The following is a 26,386-nucleotide window of genomic DNA, read 5'->3' as shown; positions in this document are numbered from 1 at the left end:
CTCTATGTCAAACGTGGGTGCCATAAAGGATTTATTGAGATTGAACTGTAAGTTATGTGAAAGAGTTTGCAGACACACACTGTTACTTAAAGGTGAAATACATTTGTGTTGCATTCATTCAGAAATTCCTGATGAATCAATTTAGAAATCATTAAACATAACTCAGCATTTTAAAAATACAGACAGTTCAACCTTAAATGATACTACTGTCTTGTGTGTAATGTTACATCAGCCATTTAATGACTTTAGGAATAATTCTAACATTCTGTCAATTTTCCCTAGATGTATCTGACTGTAGAATCAAACTCTTTGTCGTTATTCCAGGTACAAAAGTGGTGGTAATGTAGTGATAAACAGAGAGATCCATGTGGAGAACAATCAGTCGCTGTGGATGCTGAATGGAAGACACTGCAACCAGAAAGCAGTGGAAGAGGAGGTCAAGGCCCTGCATATCCAAGTCAGCAACCTCTGCCAGTTTCTGCCTCAGGTATGTTTGTGTCACTGCAATAAAAGGCTGCACAGATACAGTGAATTAGAGTAATAGCTGCTGAAAATTTCTATGGAGGTCAGGCTGTTTAATTAGTGCTGTCACATAGGATATTTGCGCAGTGCAGGCATCATTTTTGTGAATGCTTATTACATACATGGTTTATACATTGATTTTTTGATGATGGTAATTGATAATTTTTCCTATTTTTCAAACTTGGCTTTCAATATTTGAGCAATGTGTCTGTGTGGATGTGGAGGACCCATAACAATGTCTTTTATTCATACAAATCTGTACTAAACACATAATTCGAACATGTCTTAAATGTTACCTCTAATCACGCTTTCCTCACTGTTTTCGTCTTTCCTGTTGATGTGGTTATTCACTCCCTTCAGGAAAAAGTGGGAGAGTTTGCCAAGATGACCAAAATTGAGTTGCTGGAGGCAACTGAGAAGTCAGTGGGACCACCAGAGATGTATGATTACCACTGTGAGCTCAAAAACTTCCGCAACAGAGAACGAGAACTGGAGGTAAACATAAGGCTTGCATGGACCGACAGTATACAGCGAGTCACAAGCAGCTGTTTGTGCCAGGCATGACAGAAAAGTTGATGGGGGACAATATATTTGAATACAATTTGTTGAAGAATTTATGTATTTTAAGGCCTCTTTCATTGAACATCTAAGTGGAATTCCCCTTGCTTCTGTTTGTCTGTCAACACTCACAATCACAGTTGCAACATTGATTATTTAACTTTTTTTCCATATTAAAAAAATAATATATATTTATATAAGGGCAGCATTTCAGACCTCAAGCTCTTCTAGGTTTTTCAGTGTTGTCTGTGGTTTGTTTCCCTTCAGAACGTTGTGAAGGAGAAGGCCAGCTTCCTGGAGAAGGCCAAGCAGAGGAATGAGAGGAACAAACATGATGTGAACCGTTACTACGAAAAGAAGAGGCACCTGGACGTGATTGAGTTGCTTGAGAAGAAGAAACCGTGGGTGGTGAGTGGTGGAAATGAAACGCTGCGTACGAGAGGGAGAGACAAATAAACACAGTATGCAGTCAGAGTAACACCGAATTGTTCTTACTGTGGTAACTCTGACTTTTTCCCTCTGGTACTAGGAGTACGAGACCACCCGTAAGGAGCTTGAGGGTTTGAAGAAAGAGCGAGACGAGGCTAAAAAGCAGCTCTCTGCCCTAAAGCAGGCACAGGCACCCATGCTGAGGAAGATCCAGCTGATTGACAACCAGCTGAAGCCCACTGAGGCACAAATAAAGGCAAAGGTGGAAAAGCAAATGTTATTACTCTCTGATAGGTCTACAGTATGACAGTTGGGTCTAAAAGAAGAAATGTGGACAATGAAAACTAAAATGAAATTTGTTTACTTTCAGCCTGTTTAGTACTTATGATTTGTGTGTATCTATGTACTTGAGAGGTCTAGCCATTAACTCTTACTAATAGTTCTGAATCAGGTATCCACAGTAAATGCACTAGAATGGCTTTATGGAAAGCCTTTTTGGGCATCCATGAGGATTTCACTTAAATTATAAATGCATAATAAATGAATCAGAGCATTATGCTGCCCACAGGGCCCGTAATAAAATATATTTTTTAGTGGCACACTTGAGAATCCTGCCAGCCAGTAGGCGATTTGCGGGGGGACAAGGGGGGATGCCATTTTGTTAGCAAAATGACCAAAATCCGTCCCCCTTGTTAACCTGCCCAAAAGATGCTCTGTGCTTTGTCTCGTAGTAGCGCTTCATTGCCGCTTTTAATAATCGCCACGATCTCGGAACATATGAGACGTAGTGGTTTTGAAATGGAAGATTGAACATGTAAAAGTCTGTCCATTCTTGATTAAAAGCTCTGCTGTTTCTGCTGTCTACTTTTCTCATTTTAGAGCACAACATCTGAAATCATTTCTCGGACTCGTTTCGTCTTTACTCTCCTTGTGTTCGTTTACCTCATTCACTGACTCGTCTCGCAGGCCGCTAAACCAGTGCCGCAAAGGCCAGAAAAATCAGTTCAGGGGGCAAAAAGTAGACTACCTTCTGAAAAAAAAAAAGAAGGTATAAGGGAGCCCTCCTCCCCCTCCAGTGGGTGGCTGGCCTCTCATTATAAATGAGAGTCTAGTTGGGTTTTTGAGCATGTTTTTCTGCAGTACAATGAATACTGGAATGTAATGGTTGTGATACTACGGTGGTGATAACTATGAGCTTGTTGTTTTTCAGACTGTTGCCATCAAAGAAGCCTCTCTGAAGTGCAAACAGAAACAAGATCAGTTGGATCGAAAACACAAAGAGGTGAGACTGCACTTTTCTTTGTACTCAGAAAGCAGAAAAAAATGGACAGCCTTCAACGCTAATAATATGTAATGTATGTTGTCATCATCTACTATAATAACCCCTCTGGTAGACTTGACAACGTATGGAAGCCAATTGCTGTTATTATTTTTCCAGTTGTAATAAAAAGAATCGAGAACAAGGAGAAAAGTACTGCAGTTAAAGTTGATTTTTGATTTGTGGCTACTATTGATTTGAATTAATCATTTATTATAATTTTTTTGAGAAATTAGCGAACATATTTGAGTGAACAGAAAAGGTCAAAAATCGAATCCATTTTGTAACGATGTGAAGCATACAATAAACATGCCGCTGTACACTAAAATGCACTTCTATCTGAGATTTGGCACCTGAGAATGTCCTCCTTTTATATTTTTCATAGTTTACACTTCTGTCACACTTCACATTTGTTGAGTGCTTTAACCAATTACAGCTAATTATTTTTTTTAAAAGTCGTAAATGATTTCAGTTAATTTAACAGTAATATATTCCTATCTTTGTATCAAGTAAAGAAGAGATGATAACAGAAATTGCCATTTGAATGATATAATTTGTATTTTTTATAGTTATAATGCAATCCTACTTCATATAGTCTATGTTGCTGACTTTCCCTGTTCAGTGTGCCTTAATCACAGAGTAAAGCAGACTTTATCTGCAGCTGTGTGTTGTTCATAATAAATGACAACCCTCCTTGTCAACAGATTGAAGATATTAAACAAACACAGAGACTGAAGCAGATGGAAGAGGAAGACCACCAGAAGCGCATCAGCAACACCAGACGGACCATTGAGGACTTGAAGGCAGAGCTTGCCAAAGTTGGCGACCAACCAGATGTGACACCGCGGATCAATGCCGTCAATGTCGAGCTGAGGCGCATCCAGGTGGAGAGAGCCAAGATTGAGGGAGAGAAGTCCGACCTACGCAGGGAGAAGGACAACCTCTGTGCTGAGTCCAGAAGTGAGTCTAAACCAGTTTACATAAACACAGATCTAATTATTCAACATATGATGCTGCTCACGTAGGTACTTCAGCTCTGCTAGTACCAGTCAAAGACTGCGTAATGGACTGTTCAAAGTCAGAGAACACAGAATGTGGTTCATTTAGATAATGTTTGTTTATTTTAATTGCCAGTGTTGGAGAAAAAGCTCAAGGACATGAACAACATGATGAATGCCAAAGAGGAGAAGCTGCGAGGACGCCACAGGGACACACACACTGCCCTCCAGTGGCTCAGACAGAACAGACACCTCTTTGAAGGAAATGTCCATGAGCCCATGATGCTGGTGGTGAGTCCCAGTGAACCAAGTGGGTAATACTTTACTTTAACCCCACCTCATTTAGCATTTATAAGCAGTATATAAACATTTAATAAATGGTTTATAACACACTATAATGTAGATATGTGTATATAAGCAGCTATATGTGTTGATTAATGTTATTTGTCAACAACTATAACTCCTCCTGTGGTCACCCATAAGTGGAGGCTGGTGTATAAACAGGTGAATGACAATACAGTAAAACACAGTTGGAATTATTTAAAATATCTTTTCATAGGAGAAATTACAATTGTTTACAAATACGGTATTAATAAACACTTAAAAATGTCCTTATATCTGTGTACAACTAAATTACAGTGTTATAAACATTTATTCAATGTTTATATAGTGCTTATAAATGCTAAATGGGGGGTTAAAATAAAGTATTTCGACAATGGGTACACATCCATATAGCAGGATGACAGAATAAGACAAGTGTGTTCAATACAGTTGGGATTCACTTTCTTGACTTTATTCTTTTGAAATTGGGGTTCTATTAAAAGTTCTCTTAACAGTGTTTTTTCACAAAACACATTAAGGAATCTATTTAGGATACCTTTCCTCCAGAAACTGAAGCTTTTGCTGATTTGACAGCGGTCAGTATTGTGCTTGTGATGCTTTTTTTTATCAATTGCAAAGCCCGCATGCTAACCCTTTACTCATTCCCCAGATCAATGTGAGAGATAATCGCTTTGCTAAGTACGTGGAGAACCACATCTCATTCCACGATCTGAGGGCATTTGTCTTCCAGAGAAAAGACGACATGGAGAGGTTCATGACTGAGGTCAGGGTGCTGCAGATTATGATCGTCATGTTGACTCTGTGTGGAGGATGAAATAAATCCTTCTTAGTGCAAATTATGGACAAACCCTAACTTTGTGTGGCACATCCATATTTACCTTTCCAAATAAGAAATTTAGTTTAATCTGTCCTGACCCTCAGGTCCGTGACAAGATGAACCTGAAGGTGAACTCCATTTCCGCTCCGGAAGAGTCGTGTTCTAAGCGGCCACCATCCCGAAACATTGAGTCCCTGAGGTAATGACCTATAAAATCAACATAAACTGTATTTATTTGTGTACGTCTGTTTATTTGTGTAATTGTGTCTTTTGTCTGTTATAATTACTTTTTTGTTTTTATACTTTGTTATTTTTAATTTTCTTACTTTTAATCTGTAGGCGTTTCGGGTTCTTCACCTACCTACGTGAGATGTTTGACGCCCCTGATGAGGTGATGAGTTACCTCTGTCACCAGTACAGGGTGCATGACGTCCCTGTGGGCAACGATCAAACTAAAGCCATGATTAGAACGGTATGTTTCTCTTGATGATATCATCACCTCTTTAAATTATTTATTTTGACCTAGTGCCTTTCAGAGATGTCAGAAAGCTGCATTCTTCATTTTGCTGTCAAAGAATTTAGTTGCTGAATAGAAAATTTAATTGGATTGTGTTTTAATCAACAAGGCATTTTATTACTGTCTGATTTACTTTTACTGTGTTTTACGGCGGGTAAGTTCAATCAAGTTCAAACATTTTTCTCGTGAAATTTCCCACCTTTTTATTAAGAAGGCTTCTCTGCTGACCTCAATCTTTGTGTCCATTTTCTTTCTCACAGGTGATTGAGGAGCCGTACCTCAAGGTGTTATACACAACAGAGGAGAGGTACACACTGAAAAGGTCCTTATACTCCAACAAGATCAGCACCAGTAATTCCGCAGTGCACCCTTCCCAGTACCTCACCATCACTGTGGACGCTGAAGAGAAACGGCAGCTGGAGCAGCAGATGAAGGTAAGGGAGACACAAATTTGGAAGCACAGCCCCAGACCCTTTTCTTTAACTCCAGCATTTCATAAATCTAGTATCTGGTGCTCCGATAAATATATAGTACCTTGAGACATCTCAATATGTTAAGAGTTTAATTGTTAATCCCCACTGTGACCAGGCCTGTGAGGTAAAGTTACGAGAGATTGATGAACGGATGAAAGCCCTGCAGAAGGAAGCTGCCGCACTGGATCGCCGTGACAATGAATTGTTGGCGGAGAAGAAGAAGCTCTCTGAACTAAAGGGCAAAAAGAGACAACTGGAGCAGAAAATCAGCACCAAACAGGACAGGTAAGTCTTAAATAGTCAAAAGCCCTAACAGGCACAGAATTGAAAGTTTTGCTCTGTATTTTGTAATATGTTGACATATATGATTTGATTAGTTAATTGTCTCTGTAGAGATGTGTTAGTTTGGTTAATGCAAATATATTCGAATTGGACTCCCTCTTCCATGTTTTTAGTCTGAGGCAGATGGAGCAGAGTGTTATCGACCTGCAGAAGATTGAAGAGGAGACTAAAGAGAAAATTGCAGCTGTCAATTCCCAGAAGGTGTCCATAGTCGCAGCGTTCATAGCCCAAATGAAGGTATGGATAAATGAACTTAGACCTGTATATGACTGCTTTGCATTTGATAGCTGTGGTGTGGTAGGATGACATTTAGTTTTTTGATATTGTCTGACTCTCTTTGTGCCTTCCATTTCCTTTGTCTCTCCATCGTCTGTAGCTGAGAGCCAAGCTGACTATAGAGAAGGTGTACCTGGCTTTGGAGACAGTGGGGCTGACAGCTGAGAAGACCAAGCTGGAGAATGATTGTAGAGAAGGCGCCTCTGAACTCAAGACAACTGATGTAAGTGTTTCACACACACCTTTACATACATCTGGCCTGCTGGAATGTCTGTGATATTAACTCCGGTATTTCATGATCTACTCCTCATTCTGTATCACTGGTGTATGCTAACTGTCCATGTGTTCTCGCAGCAAAAATGCAGCCGTCTGGAGCAGAGGAAGGTCCAGCTGACAGAACAATGCAAAGGCCTGTTGAAGAGAGCGAAGACAATCTGCAGGATGCAACCTGATGAGTCATTACCTGAAGACCTGCGTAATGTTAGTGTTTATTATATCGCTGAATGAGACAAGCCTCTTCCTCTTCTATGGAATATTATGCTTGTCATATGGTCCAGTCGCTGGTGTGGAGGCCTTCTGAGCACAAAATATTATTTAGTTTTATGTAATATTCATGGTTCTTGTTTTTTGTTAATGCAGGCTTTCAGCAAGCTGCCTGACACGCTGGACGAGATCGATGCCATGCTGAACGAGGAGCGTTCCAGAGCTGAGTGCTTCACTGGCCTCAGTGAAAGTGTAAGAGCACGTGAGAATTAGTGGAGGGCTTCATTTGTTTTTGCTTCATTGTTTTTTTCTTCTTCTACATAATCATAACTTTGTTCTCAGAAAGCAGAGTATCCTCAGAAATTAGATACATTGCAATGTTTTATTGTTATTTATTCAAGCAAGCTGTTTTATTGTTATTTATTCATTTATTCTTAGTAATGTATTTATTGTTGGTTTTCTTACTTCTTTGGCCAGAGATTGCCTGAATACATCGCGGCATGTACCCTCAGAGTGTAAATGTTTCTCACGTTAATTCTCTCTGCTCTGAAGGTTGTTGACGAGTACAACAGGAGAGAGCAGGAGATCAAACATCTGGAAAAAGAGCTGGAAGATAAGAGCAATGCCCTGAACACCTACCGACAGAACATATCAGAGGTTCATGATATGTCACTGCAGTGATTCCTGTTTTGTTAAGAAATATGGTTCCGTCTGTGATTTCAGATGACAGCATGGCCATCCTGTGTATAAATGTGTATATAGTGTATATATAATGTGTGTGTGTGTGTGTGTGTGTGTCTCAGGCTAAGGAGCGCTGGCTGAACCCGCTGAAGCAGCTGGTGGAACAGATAAATAGCAAGTTCAGTGATTTCTTCCGCTCAATGCAGTGTGCAGGAGAGGTTGATCTGCACTCAGAGAATGAAGTAAATGCTGACACACAGCAAACGACACACACAATTAATCTGACATCTCAGGGTCAAAGGGTGATTTCAGTGGTTGTTTCCTTTAATTCATGTAAGCTTTTGAGGATTGCTCATAATTAATCATTCACATAAGATGTTTGTATTTGTAAATGGTATTTCACAGTCAACCAACTGAAATACGCACAGGTTTATGTAATCCTTTTAAGCTCTAATAGATCTTATGGTCATTTTTGTGGCTCGGGCAATAAGAATTTTAATTATTCCCCCATTAAATGACTGCCGTCTTTCATTGCAGGAGGAGTATGACAAGTATGGGATCCGAATTCGGGTGAAGTTTCACAGCAGCACTCAGCTCCACGAGCTGACGGCCTACCATCAGAGCGGAGGAGAGCGCAGCGTCTCCACAATGCTCTACCTCATGGCCCTGCAGGAGCTCAACCGCTGCCCCTTCAGAGTGGTGGATGAGATCAACCAGGTAGCTCTCACTTTTCAAAGAGGCGCAAAAGAAGCATGACCTACTCATGACCTAATGGATTTTGCTTCTTTGTCTCACATTTTAGGAATCATGAGCCAAAACGTAAAGTGCTTCATAATAGGCCATGTAGTGGTACTCTAGGGTACAAACTGCACCAAAAATGAATCACTGGTTCCTTAGCGCATGGTGTACCTTTTCACCAAATTTCGGTATTAATGAGATAATAATGTAGTACATCTTCAGATGGTAAAACAAACTAATACATGCAGGGATAAAGCACGAATCATGTTTCATATCGGTTTGTTCTGTTCTTAAGGATTTAACAAAGTGAGCCTTCTCTTCACTAATATAATTTGTTAACAAAGCAGCTAATTTTTCAGTTTTTCTGCACATACAATACATCCTTGAAACGAGCAAAACATTAACACAGACAGATTTGACGGGACCTGGAGTTTATATACTACTCCTGTGTTCAAGGATTTTAACATTTTAACAAGAAATCTATAACAAAATTGTGACTGAGTGTAAATATTGATCCTTTTTTTTCCCTCACTCACAAGCCTACAAGCATTTAATGCAAAAGTTAGTTGTCACCTGCTTGTTTATGTGACTGAGACTATTTCTCTCTTTTGTATAGGGAATGGATCCTGTAAACGAGAGAAGAGTCTTTGACATTGTGGTCCGCACAGCCTGCAAAGAGACAACATCCCAGTACTTCTTCATAACACCCAAAGTAAGTGTTTGTACCTTCGAATGAGTGAGTGTTCAGATAGTAACAAGAGATTGATCTCATTGAGTGTGTGTACATCTACTGTGTATTCTGTGTAAGTGTCTAAAATCAATATTTTCATAGTAACAATGGATCACATGACTAGTTGTATGTGAAAGGTGTCGCTCATAGAGATGAGAGAGACAGAATTATCACCCAACTCTGCCGTTCTCCTCAGCTCTACGGAGCGTTTTAACATCTTTCAGCTCATTGTTTTGGTTTTACCACCAACTTTACTGTTTTGTTCACTCACACCAGCGTCGTTTCCAGCTGCAGCTGTTTTCAGCGAAAAAGTTCTAAAAACCCACTGTACACTACCTGCTCATTACCAAATAGACAGACAAAATTAGCAACTAGCTGGTGAACATAGAGGAGCATGTAGCAGCTAAAAAGCCAGATAATTGCCTCAGGAGTTGGAGACCAAAAACAGAGTTAAAAGACAATGATTATTGGATTTACATACAAGTGGCTAGAAACATGACTTCAAATAAATGCTAGTCTGTATCTGCTGGATGTGTAAATAAGCAACTGTTTGCTAACAAGTTCGCTATATCAGCTTAAAAAGTGATGATATGTCAATGTTGTGTTCAACTTGTTCTGTTGACCCTAAATGATAAAAAAAAAAAAAAAAAATCACCCATGAGAGTCTGTGCTCTTCATTTTCCTGAACTTCCACTCCTGCCGTGTTTGTCTTCAGCTGTTGCAGAATCTTCAGTACGCTGAGGAGATGACCGTCCTTTGTGTCCATAACGGCGCCCACATGCTTCCCCCCAACCAATGGGACGAGAAGGCTTTCATCAGGCGGTGTCTCCAAAGAAAAGCCAGGGCATGAATCCACCAGGCAGCCCTGTCCTGCCTGGATTCAGTTAGTTTCCAGTTCAGTGAGTTAAAATATACAACTGTAAAAGTGAAACTGATGTTTATCAGTTATTATAGAGATTTAAATTTTGTTCTGTTGAAGGGTCTGTTACAAGCACAACAATGAAGTTTTTTGTTTCAAATAGGATGGGAGTTGATAAAACAGGTTTACAGAAAATAGAAATATGCATTGAGCATATTTGTTTCCTCATTTGCACATTTTTCTATTTATTCAGCAACATGTTATCTCGTTAGATAATACAAAATATGTATAACTTTTTCATCTCTTCCTTAACAGGTCATATGCACATGTTTATACTGTAAATTTGAATAAAATTGTCTGCTGTTTCTGTTCTATAGTGGGTATATTCAATTTATTTTGAATATTCATTAAATATCTGGTACCTGGTTTGCTTGAAAACTGCTTCAGTATGCAGTGTAGTATGAAGCAGGTGTTGATATTTTCTGGAAAATACATATGAACAGAAGTTTTTGCATGCAAAATAAATTCATGTTATTTTGATCAAACACCATAAAAAAATAGGAAGAAAAGGGCAATATGTGTTACATACTTAAATGTGTATGAAATCTGCACAGAAGTGAAATCTACAAACAGCAGCACTGTTGTGCATTAAAAGCTAAATTATGCAGAAATATACCTTCATTTTCTACCTTCATTACATATCCATTGAAATATCAGTAATGTGACATGAGTTTTTTCAGTGTTTGCAGTCCATGAATCACCAATCAGTATTCAGATTTCTATGTATGGCATTTGGAAAAACACAAGCAGTACAAAAATGCACTGAAAGACATTTATTTACAGAGCTCTGATGTTGGTAGCAGTTACTGTAGATATAGTAGTACTGGAAGCTTCATGTTGAATAGAAGCCACCATTCTCCCTGGCGTAGCCCTTGTTTGAAAATGCCTGTGGAGGGGAAAAAAGGGCATTGTATTAATATTTGGGACACACCTTGGTCCACACAAAGCCAGATTCTCCCCCGACTCACTGGGTTTATGTTGGAGTCAGATTCCACCAGTCATTTGAATCAGAAGTATTAGGTTTGTTAATGTTCGTTTCTCCACACAGACATCTGCTGCAATGACTGGGGACCATAATATAACTGACCTTCACCTGTGCTTCACTTAATGCTGTAAATGGAGCACCTCTGTGGATCGACCCACACTCTGATGTTTTTCTCTTGTTCCTTTTCCTGCATGTCCTGCTTTAACGTTTCCTGTTTCCTGTAAATTAACATGAAAAATGATAAATTAACGCAGTTAGACTCCTAGACTCCTGAAATGCCACTGCCAACACAGTGAAGTTGTACTGCTAAGCCACGGACTTAACATCACAAACACCCACCTTTGGTCCTCAGAGACGGTCTCCTTCTGGTATAAAATCTGGTTCTTTCTCCAGAAGAAGTCCTTGTGGTGATCATAGACAGACTTCAGTTGGAAGTCGAGGCTGTCGTTTGGAGCCTGAGGTTGAGAAAAGAGCGGTGCATTCAAAGTACTGAGGGTGCGTTTTCCTTGAAATATTTCTCTTGTGTCATAAATGAATGTCAAAATCATTATCGTTACCTGACGCTCATAATGCATAACACTCCGCCGTGTGCTGGCCAAAGTGGCTGTATCATGGAGGCGACTCCAGGGTTGCTCTGTTTGGGCAATGTGAGTTGGTTTATCACATGTTTTTCTCTGTACAATGGGAAAGAAGAAAAAGGAATTCCAAATTTACAAAGAAATGATATGTAATGAGCCAACAATGACTGAGCTCAAACATGTCACACAAACACGTTGCTTTAGGTAACACCTGTAGTGAACAAATACACTGAAATTTAAATGTTTTATGCAAAATTTTAAATGATTGGAAGTATAGTTTGCTTAAATGAGAACCTCAGAAAAATGTTGTGACAGCTTTGGTGACTGGGTAGGATAACATTTTCGTTTAGGTAAACAGTTAAAATGGTAGCAAAAATGTTTTTTTCCCCAGAAGTATCTGGTGTGTTGCAGTAAACTTATATACTCTGTATATTTACATTTAGATAAAATGTACTTTTTTCTTTAATCTTGCTGCACAGGACAGGGCTGTTTGAATGTCATCATTTGATTTCTCAAGGCTTGATTATCAGCTGGGCATGGTCCCATTGGCCTCCAGATGCAGCAGGTTCACTGTGTAGCAACTGGTTCGTGGTAATTTAATTGTAACTTTGTTTGGGGGTATGGGAATATGCACCACTAAAGCACAGTATCAAGTGACATGGTAAGGGCCTTAAGGCCCTGTCTTGAAGTGGGTCCTTGTGTCAAATCTATTTTTCAGACCTTAATTATTTCAGTTTTGTTCTTACATGTTGCATATTCTTAAAATTATTTGTGTTTAATCAAATTATCACACAGAATCAAGACGTTTCGGCTCCCATCCGGAAGTCATTCTCAATTGTGAAAAATGGTCTGAGAACTCAGAAATTTAAGACCATTTTTCACAATAGAGAATGACTTCCGGATGGGAGCCGAAACGTCTTGATTCTGAAAACAGTGTCCAGATGACTACGACTGAAACCTTTTCTATGATGGACCACTCCTGGACGAATGAGGGGCTACACCGTCCCATGGGCCATGTAATTAATATTTCAGCTATCCATCAGGAGGCCCCCTAGCAGGTGAATATGGCCATGTCACCCATTTCCAGATAACTGACAACAAAAACACAGAATAGAGCCAGTAGATGATGTTTATTCAAAATAACAGAGGAGTCTACAGTATGTTGGACATCTGGCCCTTAGGTTGTTTGAATAGAGGAAAAAAAGATCAAATGTCTACTCCGAAATAAATCTCTGCACATGAAATGACGTTTAGCTTAGCCTTTGTTTTATGTTTTATTTAGGTAACAGGAATAGCAGACAAATAGTAAGTTAATATCAGTAAAAAACCCACCTGCGGCGGCCTAATGCCGCTGAGAGTGAAGCCGTTTTCAAACTTTGTGGAGGGGAAAGGATCCCGGCTTGACATATTTAATGACAACACGAAGCTCCGCAGGCAAAAAACTAATACAATATGTCCAGAATTGTATTTGTTTCTGTTGTTAGCCTCTATTCTAGCTAAAGGAAAAACTGTCCTAGTATGTGTACAATCTGGCTTCTTAGCAACCACACACTTCCGGTTAAACCTTTCAAAAGAAAACGATGTTTGGTGAATGCTTTCCTCCTCCTCCCACGTGTTATGGGCCTATTTCAGTTGGACGCTGTCTGTATTAAACCAGAGCTGTTTACAAACAGCACTACTAACTGATATGTCAGTTTGTAAAAATGCCAAAATGGCCAATTGCTGCCTTGAAATAAATACTATTTTTTACGGCCACCACTTTATAAGCCATTAGTTGCGGCTCACTTCTATATAAAGTGTCCAAATAATACCAGCAGAAGGCAGGTAAAATACAAGTCAGCCTATTGTGTTTCAACAGTTAGGCGTTAAAGGATGATTCAGAGTAAAAACAGGCACCAGAGCCAATCACCTCCAAGTACCGTTCAGCGTGAAGCCGCGCCTCCAGCCGCCGGGCGGGCAGCACCTGAGGGCGCAGGTCAACAAGCTGCTCCTCCATCACTTCACCACTGACAGGAGGCGACGATGCAGCGAGGCCACATACACCTGAGCCACCTTTTACTGTGGCTGCTTTTTGCACCAACCTCTGCGGATTTGCCCATGTGCAAAGAGGTGAGGAGATTCATATTGTTTTATTGTGAGCCATTTCTACATTATGAATAACAATGCCTTTGAAGCTAAAATATCTCATAAGTGTCAGTTGTTCCTATTATGACAATTGAATGTGCATATTAAGGTTTCATCAGGTAAATTATGAATGAGCAGAAGGTGGAAATTTAATTTAAATTCAGCAAAATATGAAATTTTGGTGGGAGACATGCAACATTTAAGAACATTTTTAAAGATAGCTGACCTACAGCTTCACCTAGTTATAGCCTACATATGTCTGATAATGCAAGGAAACCTGTTCTAGTATCATTGGTGGATTGACTTTAGTCTTTAAAATACATATACAAATGAAGAAAAGGGTACATTTCCTGATGGGACTTTTGAATTGGCACAAACCAACAGTACTGTTGTTGGACACATATTGTGTGTGGGAAATTAACATATGCTTAGCAAGTGCTTGAATTGTATTACATTTGTCACTTCACCTCTGCTTGCTTCAGTGTTGTTATGGTTATCACACATTTGTTTTAGTAGAACTTCCATATGTTACAGTGCTCTGCTGTGCTCTCCTTGCCCTTCTCTGTTTTCAATTTGCATAACAGTGCTGTTTGATAACACTCAAACCATTTCTTTTTTTATCAGCATACCTTGAACATTACCACAGAGTGTGTGGAATAACGATATCAGAGCTGTTAGGGAAAAGTTAGCACAAGAGACCTGTATTCTTTTATTTTGAGCCTATTTGGCTTATAGATAATGATTTGGGGAAGGAGCTCTGGTAGCAGCTACTTTCATCAGGTGAGTTTGTTTCCATGCCAGTCCATTGACCATGAGGCACAGCTGTCATTATGTCCTGTTGCCTTGGTTTCCTCATGTTTGTTTAAAGGAGGCGATTAGGCTACAGCACATCTCCAGTTTGATGCATTTTTACATCAGATCCTCCCACCCAGATCCATGTTCATCTGATACCCCAACCACAGCTAATGTAGCAGCTCTAATCGAAAGCACAGACCCAGAGGGGTGCTGCTGCTGTGTTTCTGTTAACTATTAATCCCACAAGGCTGTGTGTGGGCTTGGATTAGTCTGCTGAGTGACTTTCCTCGGACCAAGATTACACTGCCCGGTTATGACTTGATTCAGAAGGTGTCAGATCAACAAGATAACCTTGAACGTTATGTCACATCCCAAATGACAACATTACGGGTGGGACTGTGTTTGTCAGTCACCTATTGTAAGTATCTCCAAAAGGCATCAAAACATGACAAATACAGCAAAAGCTTTGCACCTGAGCTCCTGCTGTCTCCAAAGTCCTGCGACAACACTGAAATGAAATGTTTACAAAAGGATTGGACGAATCAGCATTTCTCCCCCTTGGCTATAAGTAAATAAACCCTGAAGGGAGTCTTACTGGTGCCAAGCACATCCTTGATGAATAAGATTAAAACAACAGTTGAGATGGCCTCCTGGGCAAATATTAGCCACAACTTTTATTTGGAAAAGAGGCTTGCCTGGTTTTGGAAAAAGACTCCGGAGGTGTAAAACAATCCGGTGAACTGTTTTTAATAGCTCCATTTGCTTTTCACATGCATGCTGACTTGCGTCTTTATCAATACAATGTATCTGATGTACTTCTAGTACGTACACTGTGCATATAGTGCGTTTTTGTCCAGCTGTGTGAAACGCAACACCTGTCTTTTGTCCCTGCAGTCAGATTATCACTTTGAGTACACAGAGTGTGACGTACTCGGCTCACGATGGAGAGTGGCGGTTCCCAACAAAGCTGACACATGCACAGGCCTCCCAGATCCAGTCAAAGGCACTCAGTGCAGTGAGTGTCCTTCTCTTACATCTCAGTTTATACATTTTCTGCACGCCCTCAATCTGTATCACAGCTTTAAAGTGTAAATAATAAATGATCACACTTCATACTCTATCTGTTCCTTGTTCCATGTTGTCCACATCTCCATGATACCTTTCCAATGTGGCCTCTCATTTCTCTTTTTGTTCGTTCCTCTTATAGCCTTCTCCTGTAGTGAGGGGGAGTTCCTCGACATGCAGACGCAGCAGTGCCAGAAGTGTGCTGCAGGCACCTACTCTCTGGGCACTGGCGTGGCCTTTGATGAGTGGGACAGCCTGCCGTCTGGTTTTGTCACCCACGGGGTCAACACGAATGGCGGGGACGCCCACACAGACTGCTCAAAGTTAGTACATGCCTCACTTCACTTCACTATCTTAAAAGCATTTTGTTTTTCATGCGTTGGTTTTATTGATCAATCAAAGCTCTCACTGTTTCTTAGTTTTGAGAAGCTCATCAAACTGTTTCTGCCGCTGATGTTTCTCCAGCTCAACCTGGACACCAAAGGGTGATTACATAGCCTCAAACACAGATGAGTGCACTGCAACGCTGTCCTATGCTGTGAGCCTGAAGAAACCTGGAACAGTGTCTTTTGAATATTTCTACCCTGACAACAGCATTTACTTTGAGTTCTTTGTAAGTGTTTTAAAAATGACTTTTGATGTTGACAAACATGGTTGTTTTTAGGGGGAATATTAGGTAACTGCTGGCTCATTTCTCCCCCTTCTGTAGGTTCAGAATGACCAGTGTCAGTCTACAGACTCTGAAAGCCGCTGGATGAAGATCTCAGAGAGCAACTGGAGCAAATACAGGGTTTGTCTGAGTGTAGCTTTAGCGCTTCATTACACCTGCTGGCATCTGGTTGTCACTTGCTGGAGAATTCAGACCTGAAGAGCTCTCAATTTTTCTCTGCCCCACTCTGTCTCGTTTGTTCCTTTCTCATGTTCACATTCACTCTGTGCAGGTTGAGCTGAACAGTGGCAACAATGTGCTGTATTGGAGAACCACTACGTATACTCTGCTGGGCAGTGCTGTCAAACCTGTGCTGTTAAGAAACGTTGCCATCTCAGGTCGGTTATCGCATGTAGCGTGTTGCAGCAGTTTTAAACATTTTCTCACTCCTCAACTCCTTTTTCCTGTTAATGATTTACAAGTCGATTGATGGTTTTCTTTCAGGGGTGGCCTACACATCAGAGTGTTTCCATTGTAAACCCGGCACCCACAGTGCAAAACCAGGATCTGCCCGCTGTACCCCCTGCCCTGTTGAAACCTACTCCAACAAGGGTGCCACTGTTTGCCATCAGTGTGAACCGGACACATATGCAGGTATGCATGTTTGCATTTCTAATGCTCTGTCCACTCTTTAACTTGACTTAATTTTGTAGATATGTCTAAACTTACAATCATTATGTATATGAGTGTTGTCACACACACATGCAAAGCAATCTGCATGCAAATACTGCATTTACTGCTTAAGTGGGTACAGAGTGTGTAAGGTTTTTCTTATCACTGGATATTAATGTGAGCTGTGTGTTTTCCCTCGACCCCGCCCTCTCTTTCCCCTGGCCTGGTTTCTATTTTTCCAGAGGCTGGTTCAGGGAGCTGCAAACCGAGACCTGCATGTACAAACAGTGACTACTTCTACACCCACACTCCCTGTGACTCTGATGGAAAGGTAATATAGAAAATGACATGGCGTGTGTGGAGGCAGCGTTCATGCAGGTTCAGTAGAGGTGAACAGAAAGAGAGAGAGATTTCACTTTGAAAATCCTGCTAGCAACCATCTGGTGTAACTATTAGGTTTCTTTAAATCTACATTGTCTGGGCTGATTGTATATGCCCACAGAGCCACTTGTGGCCTCTTTCATGTATTCATGTCTGGCTTGCTGTGTGTCTCAGACTCAGCTCATGTACAAGTGGATTGAGCCTAAGATCTGCAGTGAGACTGTCGAAGGAGCTGTGAAGCTGCCCGCATCAGGGGAGAAGCAAACCTGTCCCCCATGTAACCCGGGTTTCTTTGTCACCAACTCATCCACCTGCGAACCCTGCGACAGAGGTTTCTTCTCAAACGGAACAGGTGCAGAATCAGTACACTCCTAATACTGTCTTACATGCATGTCAGACTGCTGTCATGTCATGTCATGCATATGTACCTACCATAGATGTTGATCATTTGACACTAAATATCAAGTAATATGATTTTAACAAAAGCTAGTGCCATCACATTCCTGTTTTATTTTCCAGTTTTGTGGTACATGTATACCATGACATAATAACACATTATTTACTCAAAGCCTGTGACAAGTGCCCTGTTGGCACGGAGCCAGTGGTGGGTCTCGAGTACAAATGGTGGAACATGATGCCGAGCAACATGAAGAGCTCCATCTTCCATCGAGAGTTCAGCGACTCTGAACACAGCACGGGTGAGACACAGAAGGGCACCAGAATAACTAAAACAGAGTTTCCATTGTAACAACCAGAGGCTGAAGGATAGCATAAATAGCACAATTGAGCACCCAAAAAGCTATTATCCGGAATAGTAAAATCTAAGATAAGGAAGAGGGATAGAGAATAAAATACGTAAAATAACAAACAAAACAGCCCCACCATTTGACAAAATAATCTTAAAGTGCAAATGTCCAAAAGCTAGTAAGGTGGACCTTGAGTTAAGAGTTGTCAAACTACTCTTTCCAAGGTCAAAAATTAACTTACACGTTCAGCCTCAGCATTACTTATGGCAATGCTGACTTGTGCTTTTATCCTTATTTACAGTATATGTGAGTGATTTATGTCCACCTGAATTATTGTGTGTGTCTGCATTGTTAGAGGGATAGCAATGGAGCGTGTTCCTGTTTTTTAAAATTTTTTATTTGTAATGACAGCATGGGAGGTGGCAGGAGAGTATGTCTACACCACCCCCGGGGATCAGGACACAGATTACCTGATGCTCACGCTCAATGTCTCTGGATACAGGTGAAGTCAAACATGTCTCTTAAAGGAATTACATGTATATACACACACACTATATCCCAGTTGGAAAAGTTAAATGAAATGTCACTTGTTTCCGCAGGCTGCCTCAGTCCATGGCCAAAGACAGTGAAAGGAGCGAACTATCACGCATCACCTTCGTCTTTGAGACCATGTGTACAGCTGACTGCAAATTTTACTTCCTGGCGGTGAGGGAAAATGTTACAACATTTCTTCTCACATGTATATGCTTCAGGATGCATACATATAAAGAAGCTTGACATCAGTATGAGTCTATATAAGGTGAGTGTATTTCTCTGCAGGGTTATAATCAGTGGAATAATGATGTGGTGGAGCAGTGGAAAGGCAGCAACAGGAAACAGTCGTACTCCTACCTGATCCAGAGCAACAGCACCGCCAGCTTCACCTGGACATTTCAGCGAACAGAGGAATTTAATGCGGTGAGACACAATGACACATCCTGAATATCACTCTTGATCTATGATTCTCCAACAGCTTCACTCCCTCAGCCTTAAAAATATTTTTTTTAGATAGAAAAAAGTTAATCGCTATCTCATTTAGTGGTCAAGCAGTACATTGATATTTTATTTTCACAGTCATCCATCCTTCTAACTAGTCAGCCAAAGCCAATGCTACATCAGTCTATCATAGTGAATTCAAGTTCTCTCCATCTCATAGCTTTATATTTTTTAGTATGTGCACTTTGTGTCTGTGTTTCTATATGCATATTTTATACATAAATATGTTATACTCTTGTCTCTCTCATTGTTTCTTCTTTTTCTTTTCTCCCTCTGCACAACACTATGTAACTTCTGTTTTTAAAGTTTACTTAGTGACTTAGTCAGACAGTGTAAAAACAACATGCTAAGAATTATGGTTACATGTGAGAGGAATCCTGACACATTAGCTATTCTAAAGGTTTTTATGATGATTTATATGATGCATGAGGCTTCGCAAGAGGGCAAGAAGATGAAGCACCAAATTTAGCGATAAAGACTGTCAAATTATTTACAAGTAGTGGAATGGAAATGTTTTAAATTATCACGAGATTTTGTTAAGACAGATTGCTGTAGCATCATGTTTGCTTTTGCTGATCTGTGGAGTGTTTTTGCACTGACAGTGAATTTGCCCCCAGTTACTGCACTGAACTCTAGAGGGCAGCCTGGAGCTGTGTGTCCACTTCTAAAAAATCTGAATTACCTTTGTACATTTACTACATGAGAAGTGAGTAGAAAGTACTACGTGTAGAGCGCCTCAGCTGCTGAATGATACCTTGTGTTTCTCTTCCCTCAGGAGAGGAAATACAGCGCGGATGTTGCAAAGATCTACTCCATCCACATCACCAATGTGATCGGGGGGGTTGCCTCTCAGTGTCGCCGTTGTGCCCTGATGTCTGCTAACGCGGGCTCCGCCTGTGTCCCCTGCCCACCTGGACATTACATGGTCAGTGGGACAGGAGTGTGTATGAGCTGCCCGCCAAACACCTTCATCAGGGCCGATCAGCCTGTCGGAGAGGCCGCTTGTGTTCAGTGTGGACCAAACACAAAGAGTAATAAGGTAATGGTAACAAAATCCTTTTCACTGAAAAACTCTAAATACAAAGCCCTGACTAAATCTGTCAGTGCATGAATGTATGCAGCGCTGTTGAGGACACAAAAGTCATGTCCTCAGGGTTCTTTCTGGGAATTTTACTAATAAATAAATTATACACTGTGGGGATCTTTAAAGGCTGATTTTCATATTTTTTTAAAGACGCTATCTCTCTTCATTCAACAGTTTTTAGTTTAAAAAATAACAAAAAAAGTATTTATATTCCTGGCAATGTGCAGAGGGCTTTAAAAAACATCACTGAGGAAATAAACATTCACAGAAAATATAATTGGACAGTGAATAAAGAAAATGTGAAAAAAATAAAATGACTAACTTTTTGGTGGCTACCAATTTTTAGAATACTTCCAAATTTTTACACTACCTCTCAAAAGCTTGGAGTCGCCTGCCACAAAAGCTTGATTCGGTACAGTCAGATGGCTGAGAGGAATACTCTATATTTTTGAATGGTCTTTGATGCTTTTAAGTTGTAGAAAGTGCTCTTTACAAATAGATGTTATTTTGTATGAAGGGTTTGCAAAAAAAGTAATGTTTTGTATGGAGAACAAAACGCTGTATAGTGGTTCAACCAGACTGACAACTGAAAGGGCAGAAAGAGACAAAGATACCTCTGAGCAACAGTTAAATAAGAATATAAATATATATATAAATAGGAACAGGTTCCCGTTTCAGTGTCAAGTGCACAATAATGCCTCTAACAAGCTGGAAGTAACAGGCGTGTTGCTTTAGCAAAGCTATTCTTAAAACTTCAAAATAGAAAAAGTGGGTCAGTCTAGGATTAGCACTATTGGAATTGGATCACGGAATATCAGCTGAACATACTATGGACTGAAAAAAATCACAGTTTAAACCTATTCAATCTAACCACTGAATAGACTGCAGAGGGCCCAATTTTAGAGGGCCCAGTACTCTCCCCTGTCATGCAACACTGTGGGGACATTGACTAAATGGAAGTTTTAATCATTTAATTATTCTAAAACGCTTTCAAATGTAAATAAGACATTTGGTGTATAATTATACTGTTTTTATCTATGTTAAAATAGCCATAATTGAAAGAAGAAAAACATCAATATAACAGGTGATTCCAAACTTTTGAGCAGTAGTGTATATCGACCCACATCATATAACCTTAACACATCTAATTCTAAGCAACACAAATACACAGTTCTATTTGCACAAAAAACAAATAAACAACAACAAACTTAAAATAATAAGATCCACTGATAAGACACCCTCCACTGTAACAGCAGACAGAATAAGGTGTTTACTTGCCTCTATATTCCGGCTAATATCAGCATTTACCAGTTGTCTTATTTGGGTTTCCCATAGCTGGTACATGAGATTATTCCACCCACTGTAAACATAATGTGATGTATATCTAAATGTACCTATCTCTCCATCCTCCAGGCCCACACTGCTTGTCTCAGTGACTGTGCGTTGGACGTGCAGACGGGAGGGGGAGCACTGCTGCACTATGACTTCTCTCCTCTGGCCAACGTCACCGGCTTTCACAGCAGCCCCCGTTTCACCAACAAGGGCCTGAGATATTTCCATCGCTTTAATTTGGGTCTGTGTGGGAAAGAGGTGAGAAGCTGTGATCCTGATGACTTTGGATTTTGTCAAATTTAGTTTGATGTGCAATTTAACCTGCTGTGTCGCTCTTACAGGGCAGAGTGCCAGCTACCTGTGTGGACAATGTAACAGAGAGCGGGAGAGAGGTCAAAGGTTACGTCTGTCAGTCCACTGTGGTTCCCTCTGACATCAGGAGTGAGACCGTGGTGTCCTCCCAGCCTTTCCTTATTGGTGACTCACTCATCGGTATGGACTGAATAATGCAGCCATCTATTGCTGTAAAGGAGAGGATATGTTTGTAAGATTTGTCATTTGCAGAAAAAGTGTGTTTAAAATGTCCTGATATTAATCAAGGGCAACAAACACTGGCGGTGTATGATGCACTCATCCTCTGTTTTGGTGGTGTGTTGCATCGGCATGTTCCACCTATTTATCAGCATTAATGTGTGTCAATGCTCCAAACAAGGAGCAATTTTGTCACATTCACTCCCTGGATTAGTATGAATTCTGGCTGTATGTAAGGTCCGGTGTGTGCTATGGCTGTGAAATGATGCTGTGTTGCAGTTAACTCTTCTGTTGTTTTTACGACCACTAATAGTGCTTCGGTTACGACTTTATGGTGTATACTGTTTAGTCTGCTGGGATGTAGGGTCAAATCTAAATTGTGGCTGAATTATACGGTTCAGATCATTTCTGTTCGTTTTGTTCAGTGTTTCCCAACCTAGGGTCTGGGACCCCCACAAGCACATTTGTCCAACTATGCTAATGCCTAATGCTATACTTATGACCTGCAATAAATAATACCTGCAAAACTACTGTCATTCCCATCAGCCTCAGCGGTACTTATTAGTGCTAATAAGCAAATGTTAGCATTCTAACACATTAAACTAAGATGGCGAACATGGTAAACATTGGACCTGCTAAACATTAGCATTAGCATTCTCACTGCGACTCTTTTGCATGCTGATGTTAGCATTTAGCTCAAAGCACCACTATGCCAAATTACAGCCTCACAGAGCTGCTAGCAAGGCTGTAGACTCTTAGTCTCAATACTGTATGGTTTCATACTTTATAGTGTAGTTTTACCTCTTTGGGCTTCTAAAAACTATTTGAATGAAAGTCTAAAAAAGGTAAAATGCCTTTTTGATTAAACGGCTCACATCTCACAGAAATATGCAGCCTGTGATGAAGGGTTGCAAATAGACATTGCTTTTGGGGTTGCTACCAAAAAAGGTTGGAACTGCTGGTTTACATTGTGTGCATGTCATATATCTGATAAGTATGCTACATGTCTTTTTATTCTGAAGGTGTGACCACTGACACAACCCTGAGTAGCATCTCCTCTCCAAAATGGCTGTTTCCCTCAGCGTCCAGTCTGCCAGATGTCATATTTTATTACAAGTAAATAAGATTACAATTTTTCATTTATTTTGTTTCATTCATCCATGGTGGTGCTTTCAATTCCATGTTTTAATAGTAAATATTTGATGCTGAAAGTTTGATAATTTGTTTAATTATGAAATATAATTGAGAATCAAAGAAAGTCCTAAAATATATCACATTGTGGAAGGTAAGACCTTTATGTTCCTCATGTTTGTGATGTTTCCAGGTCCAGTGAGACGACTCAGGCTTGTAAACAAGGCAGGTCAGCCACCATCAGACTGAGATGCAATCCCACAGTGGCCGCTAAAGACCTCATTACGCTGCCAAGGTGTCTTTCACTGTGACCAAGCTCAACTTTTGACCTTACAAGAGTTGTCCAGACAGCAATTGATAATACACATACTGTATTACAACAGCCATATTTGGCACTTACATGTCACATACTGAGCTCTGTCAATCTGAACTGTAGACAAAGTGACTCCTTGGAGATCAGGTAAAGCTTATAATAATCATCTCTCTTACCTTGTCTTACTCCACAGTAACTGTTCAGAGGGGACGTGTGATGGTTGTACTTTCCACTTTCTGTGGCAGAGCCAGCATGCATGTCCACTCTGCACCAAAAACCACTACAGAGAGATTGTCAGCGCTTGCATCCAGGGAATACAGGCAATGCTGCACAGACATGGACATATTGACAAAAATAATTTTACCTTCTCAACCCCCCCAAAAAAACCCATCACAGGTCCATCAGCTCTTGTTGTGTGGAGAGAAATACTTTTCATTTATTTCAATTATGTCTGACTGGCCATCTTGCATTTCACTTAAGGTACTGTAAATGAGCTACAGATACAGTGAAACACTGGAACTCGCAAATACATAATGTTTTATCTATCTTTTATGGGGACATTTAAAAGAATAGTTCGACATTTTGAGAAATATGCTTATGTGCTTTCTGGCGGAGAGTTAGATGAGAAGATTGATACCACTCTCACATCTGTCTGTTAAATATAAGGCTACAGCTAACAGTCGGTTAGCTTAGCTTAGCATAAAGACTGGAAACAGCTCACCTGACTCTGTCGAACTGTAACAAAATCAGCCTACCAATACCTCTAAAGCTCATTAATTAACACGTTACATCTTGTTTGTTTAATCTGTACAAACACTAAAGTGTAAAAACTACAATTCACAGTTTTATGGGGGTTTTGTTTCAGACTATTTCTTGGGAGCAGCAACCAGAGCCAGGCTAGCTGTTTCCGCCTGTTTCCAGTCTTTGTATTAAGCTAAGCTAACTGGCTGCTGGCTGTAGCTTTATATTACGCGGACAGTTATGAGAGTTGTATCGATCTACTCATCTAACTCTCCGCCAGAAAGCGAATAAGTGTATTTCCAAAAATGTTGAACTATTCCTGTAAGGAAAATACAGAAAATATTTGACTTTAAGTAGTTACCTCATATGTGACTAAAGCAACTCTAACTATTTATCTGTGTGTGTGTTTCAGAGAACCACCTATGTGTGGCAGCAGCCGTTGCAGTGTTATGGAGGAGAGTCACTACCAGCACAAAAAGTCAGTGCTTGTGTGACTCTGGATTTCTGGCTCAAGTTTGGTGTTTCCACGGGAACGATCGCTGCTGTGCTGCTCATCAGTATCAGCTGCTATTTCTGGAAGAAGACACGCAAGTGAGACTAGGCCTACTGAGCTTCACATTTCCTTTGGTGTTTGTTGAAGCACTGATACATCATACGAGTAAATAAGATTAAAGCTAAAACTTAAGCTAAAATAGTATGACAATTCAAAAAGAAGAAACTGTAATTTATGATGACAAGATGTTATTCCTGTCATTCTCTGTGTGCAGGTTGCAGTATAAGTACTCTAAGCTGATGATGAGCTCTGGGGGTAAAGAGTGTGAGCTGCCCACTGCAGACAGCTGTGCAATAATGGAGGGAGAGGACGCAGAGGATGATGTCATGTACCTCACCAAGAAATCCTTCTTCACCAAAATGAAGTCCTTCTCACGAGAGGTCAGTAACCATCCATTTAGACATAATTGAGATACGTATAGGGCAACTTTTCATGCTTTGTGTTATTATCAATGTGATTTTAGAGGACATCAGATGGATTTGACTCAGTTCCACTTAAGTCATCATCTTCATGCCAGCAAAGAGAGGAGGAAGACTCCGATGATGCTTAATTCAGAGGAGAAAACAGATCCTTCTACGTAGAGCGCAGAGGAGGTGTTTTTTAGAGAAACGGTTCGACATCAATGCAGATCCAACAGATGGAGTCACAGAAAACAGATAGATAGGCTGTTGAATTCATTTCATTTATTACAAAAGATATAGGTTAACAGAGGGAGTTTTAAAATAATGTAAAGAGTGACAATTTTATTTTGTATTATTTGTCATATGTTAGGTTGCCAAACCTAATATCGCAAGTCTCCATATTGGGGATACTCTGTATTTTCAAAGCCCAATGGTGTATTTCAAAATTAAATAAGAACCAAACTGTGGATAAAGTTGCAATTGTCATAGATGTGTGAGTCTGTGTACATTTTACATAACTGTGAGTGTGTATTTAGTTTTTTTTTCTCATTTCTTCATTTATTTTTTTATTAGGCTATCCTGTTTTTATTAGTCCAGTTCAGTCTTATAATGTTATTTGGCAATATGTGAATTATATTTGCTACAGCTTTTGATAACCTTTTCTGCTGCACCGAAGAATCTGATATGATCTTGCTTTATTGTGAAGTAAAGACGTTTTCTACAATAAAAAACCAACAAACTTGCATCTCTTTGACTTAAGAATGACCTCTAATGCTGCCTTCGGGTGCTCTTCGCAAGATCATATTGCAGAGCATGAAAATAATTCACTTCACATTACATATATATTATATTATACTTTGGCACTACGACTATGTTTATATGTGTTTTCATGTGCTGTTGACTGAAGAAAATACCTCTATATCAAAAGTATTTTTGTGGTCGTTGATTTAATTAAGAAAAATACAGTGAATTTTAACTCATTCAAAAACAAGAATATGCACATGTAATAGATGTTTTAAATATTTTACCAAAGAGTGCTGAATATACATGTCATTATACCTAAGTTAAAGAGGGTTAAACAGAAAAACATGATATTAATAATAAAAAATGAATCTCTTTTCTGCAAT

General features: G+C 40.0%; 3 protein-coding genes across 5 annotated transcripts in view; 2 read left to right on the top strand and 1 right to left on the bottom strand.

The window, feature by feature from the left end:
• smc5 (structural maintenance of chromosomes 5) overlaps window positions 1-10,457 on the top strand; it is a 12,420-nt gene extending 1,963 nt beyond the window's left edge. The window contains exons 3-24 of the mRNA XM_044212312.1: window positions 1-47; window positions 325-487; window positions 883-1,017; window positions 1,348-1,488; window positions 1,610-1,771; window positions 2,720-2,791; window positions 3,532-3,787; window positions 3,962-4,116; window positions 4,817-4,930; window positions 5,089-5,183; window positions 5,324-5,456; window positions 5,762-5,935; window positions 6,090-6,259; window positions 6,430-6,553; window positions 6,693-6,815; window positions 6,947-7,072; window positions 7,232-7,327; window positions 7,628-7,732; window positions 7,879-7,998; window positions 8,294-8,473; window positions 9,111-9,206; window positions 9,940-10,457. The exon at window positions 1-47 is cut by the window's left edge and continues 6 nt beyond it. Of these exons, the coding sequence (XP_044068247.1) occupies window positions 1-47; window positions 325-487; window positions 883-1,017; window positions 1,348-1,488; window positions 1,610-1,771; window positions 2,720-2,791; window positions 3,532-3,787; window positions 3,962-4,116; window positions 4,817-4,930; window positions 5,089-5,183; window positions 5,324-5,456; window positions 5,762-5,935; window positions 6,090-6,259; window positions 6,430-6,553; window positions 6,693-6,815; window positions 6,947-7,072; window positions 7,232-7,327; window positions 7,628-7,732; window positions 7,879-7,998; window positions 8,294-8,473; window positions 9,111-9,206; window positions 9,940-10,074 (2,922 nt within the window). The 3' untranslated portion in view covers window positions 10,075-10,457. The remainder of the gene's footprint in view (window positions 48-324; window positions 488-882; window positions 1,018-1,347; window positions 1,489-1,609; window positions 1,772-2,719; window positions 2,792-3,531; window positions 3,788-3,961; window positions 4,117-4,816; window positions 4,931-5,088; window positions 5,184-5,323; window positions 5,457-5,761; window positions 5,936-6,089; window positions 6,260-6,429; window positions 6,554-6,692; window positions 6,816-6,946; window positions 7,073-7,231; window positions 7,328-7,627; window positions 7,733-7,878; window positions 7,999-8,293; window positions 8,474-9,110; window positions 9,207-9,939) is intronic.
• A 444-nt stretch (window positions 10,458-10,901) lies between these two features.
• cfap276 (cilia and flagella associated protein 276) lies at window positions 10,902-13,275 on the bottom strand. 3 transcript variants are annotated; one of them, XM_044212330.1, is made up of 5 exons: window positions 13,039-13,264; window positions 11,686-11,802; window positions 11,468-11,583; window positions 11,231-11,346; window positions 10,902-11,029 (listed from the first exon to the last, which is right to left on the bottom strand). In XM_044212330.1, exons 1-4 carry the CDS (start codon window positions 13,111-13,113, stop codon window positions 11,244-11,246), a joined length of 411 nt encoding a protein of 136 aa, XP_044068265.1. In that variant the 5' UTR covers window positions 13,114-13,264; the 3' UTR covers window positions 10,902-11,029; window positions 11,231-11,243. The 3 variants fall into 3 exon arrangements, with proteins under 3 accessions (XP_044068265.1, XP_044068264.1, XP_044068263.1); XM_044212329.1 differs by having other exon boundaries at window positions 11,237-11,346; window positions 11,468-11,802; window positions 13,039-13,275; XM_044212328.1 differs by having other exon boundaries at window positions 11,468-11,802; window positions 13,039-13,272.
• elapor1 (endosome-lysosome associated apoptosis and autophagy regulator 1) lies at window positions 12,652-26,004 on the top strand. Its single transcript, XM_044212313.1, has 23 exons — window positions 12,652-12,764; window positions 13,565-13,815; window positions 15,520-15,640; window positions 15,833-16,013; window positions 16,156-16,303; window positions 16,400-16,480; window positions 16,632-16,737; window positions 16,844-16,993; window positions 17,254-17,342; window positions 17,567-17,744; window positions 17,962-18,090; window positions 18,550-18,640; window positions 18,738-18,843; window positions 18,958-19,095; window positions 19,949-20,212; window positions 21,671-21,847; window positions 21,931-22,081; window positions 23,143-23,236; window positions 23,445-23,546; window positions 23,758-23,884; window positions 24,718-24,896; window positions 25,073-25,238; window positions 25,322-26,004. Exons 2-23 carry the CDS (start codon window positions 13,729-13,731, stop codon window positions 25,406-25,408), a joined length of 2,952 nt encoding a protein of 983 aa, XP_044068248.1. The 5' UTR covers window positions 12,652-12,764; window positions 13,565-13,728; the 3' UTR covers window positions 25,409-26,004.
• The last annotated feature ends 382 nt before the right edge of the window (window positions 26,005-26,386 follow it).

The sequence above is a fragment of the Siniperca chuatsi genome, linkage group LG10 (genome assembly GCF_020085105.1).
Source record: "Siniperca chuatsi isolate FFG_IHB_CAS linkage group LG10, ASM2008510v1, whole genome shotgun sequence".
NCBI classification, from domain to species: Eukaryota; Metazoa; Chordata; class Actinopteri; order Centrarchiformes; family Sinipercidae; genus Siniperca; species Siniperca chuatsi.
Note: the sequence above shows the minus strand (reverse complement) of the source record. Positions and strands in the feature narration are given on the sequence as shown.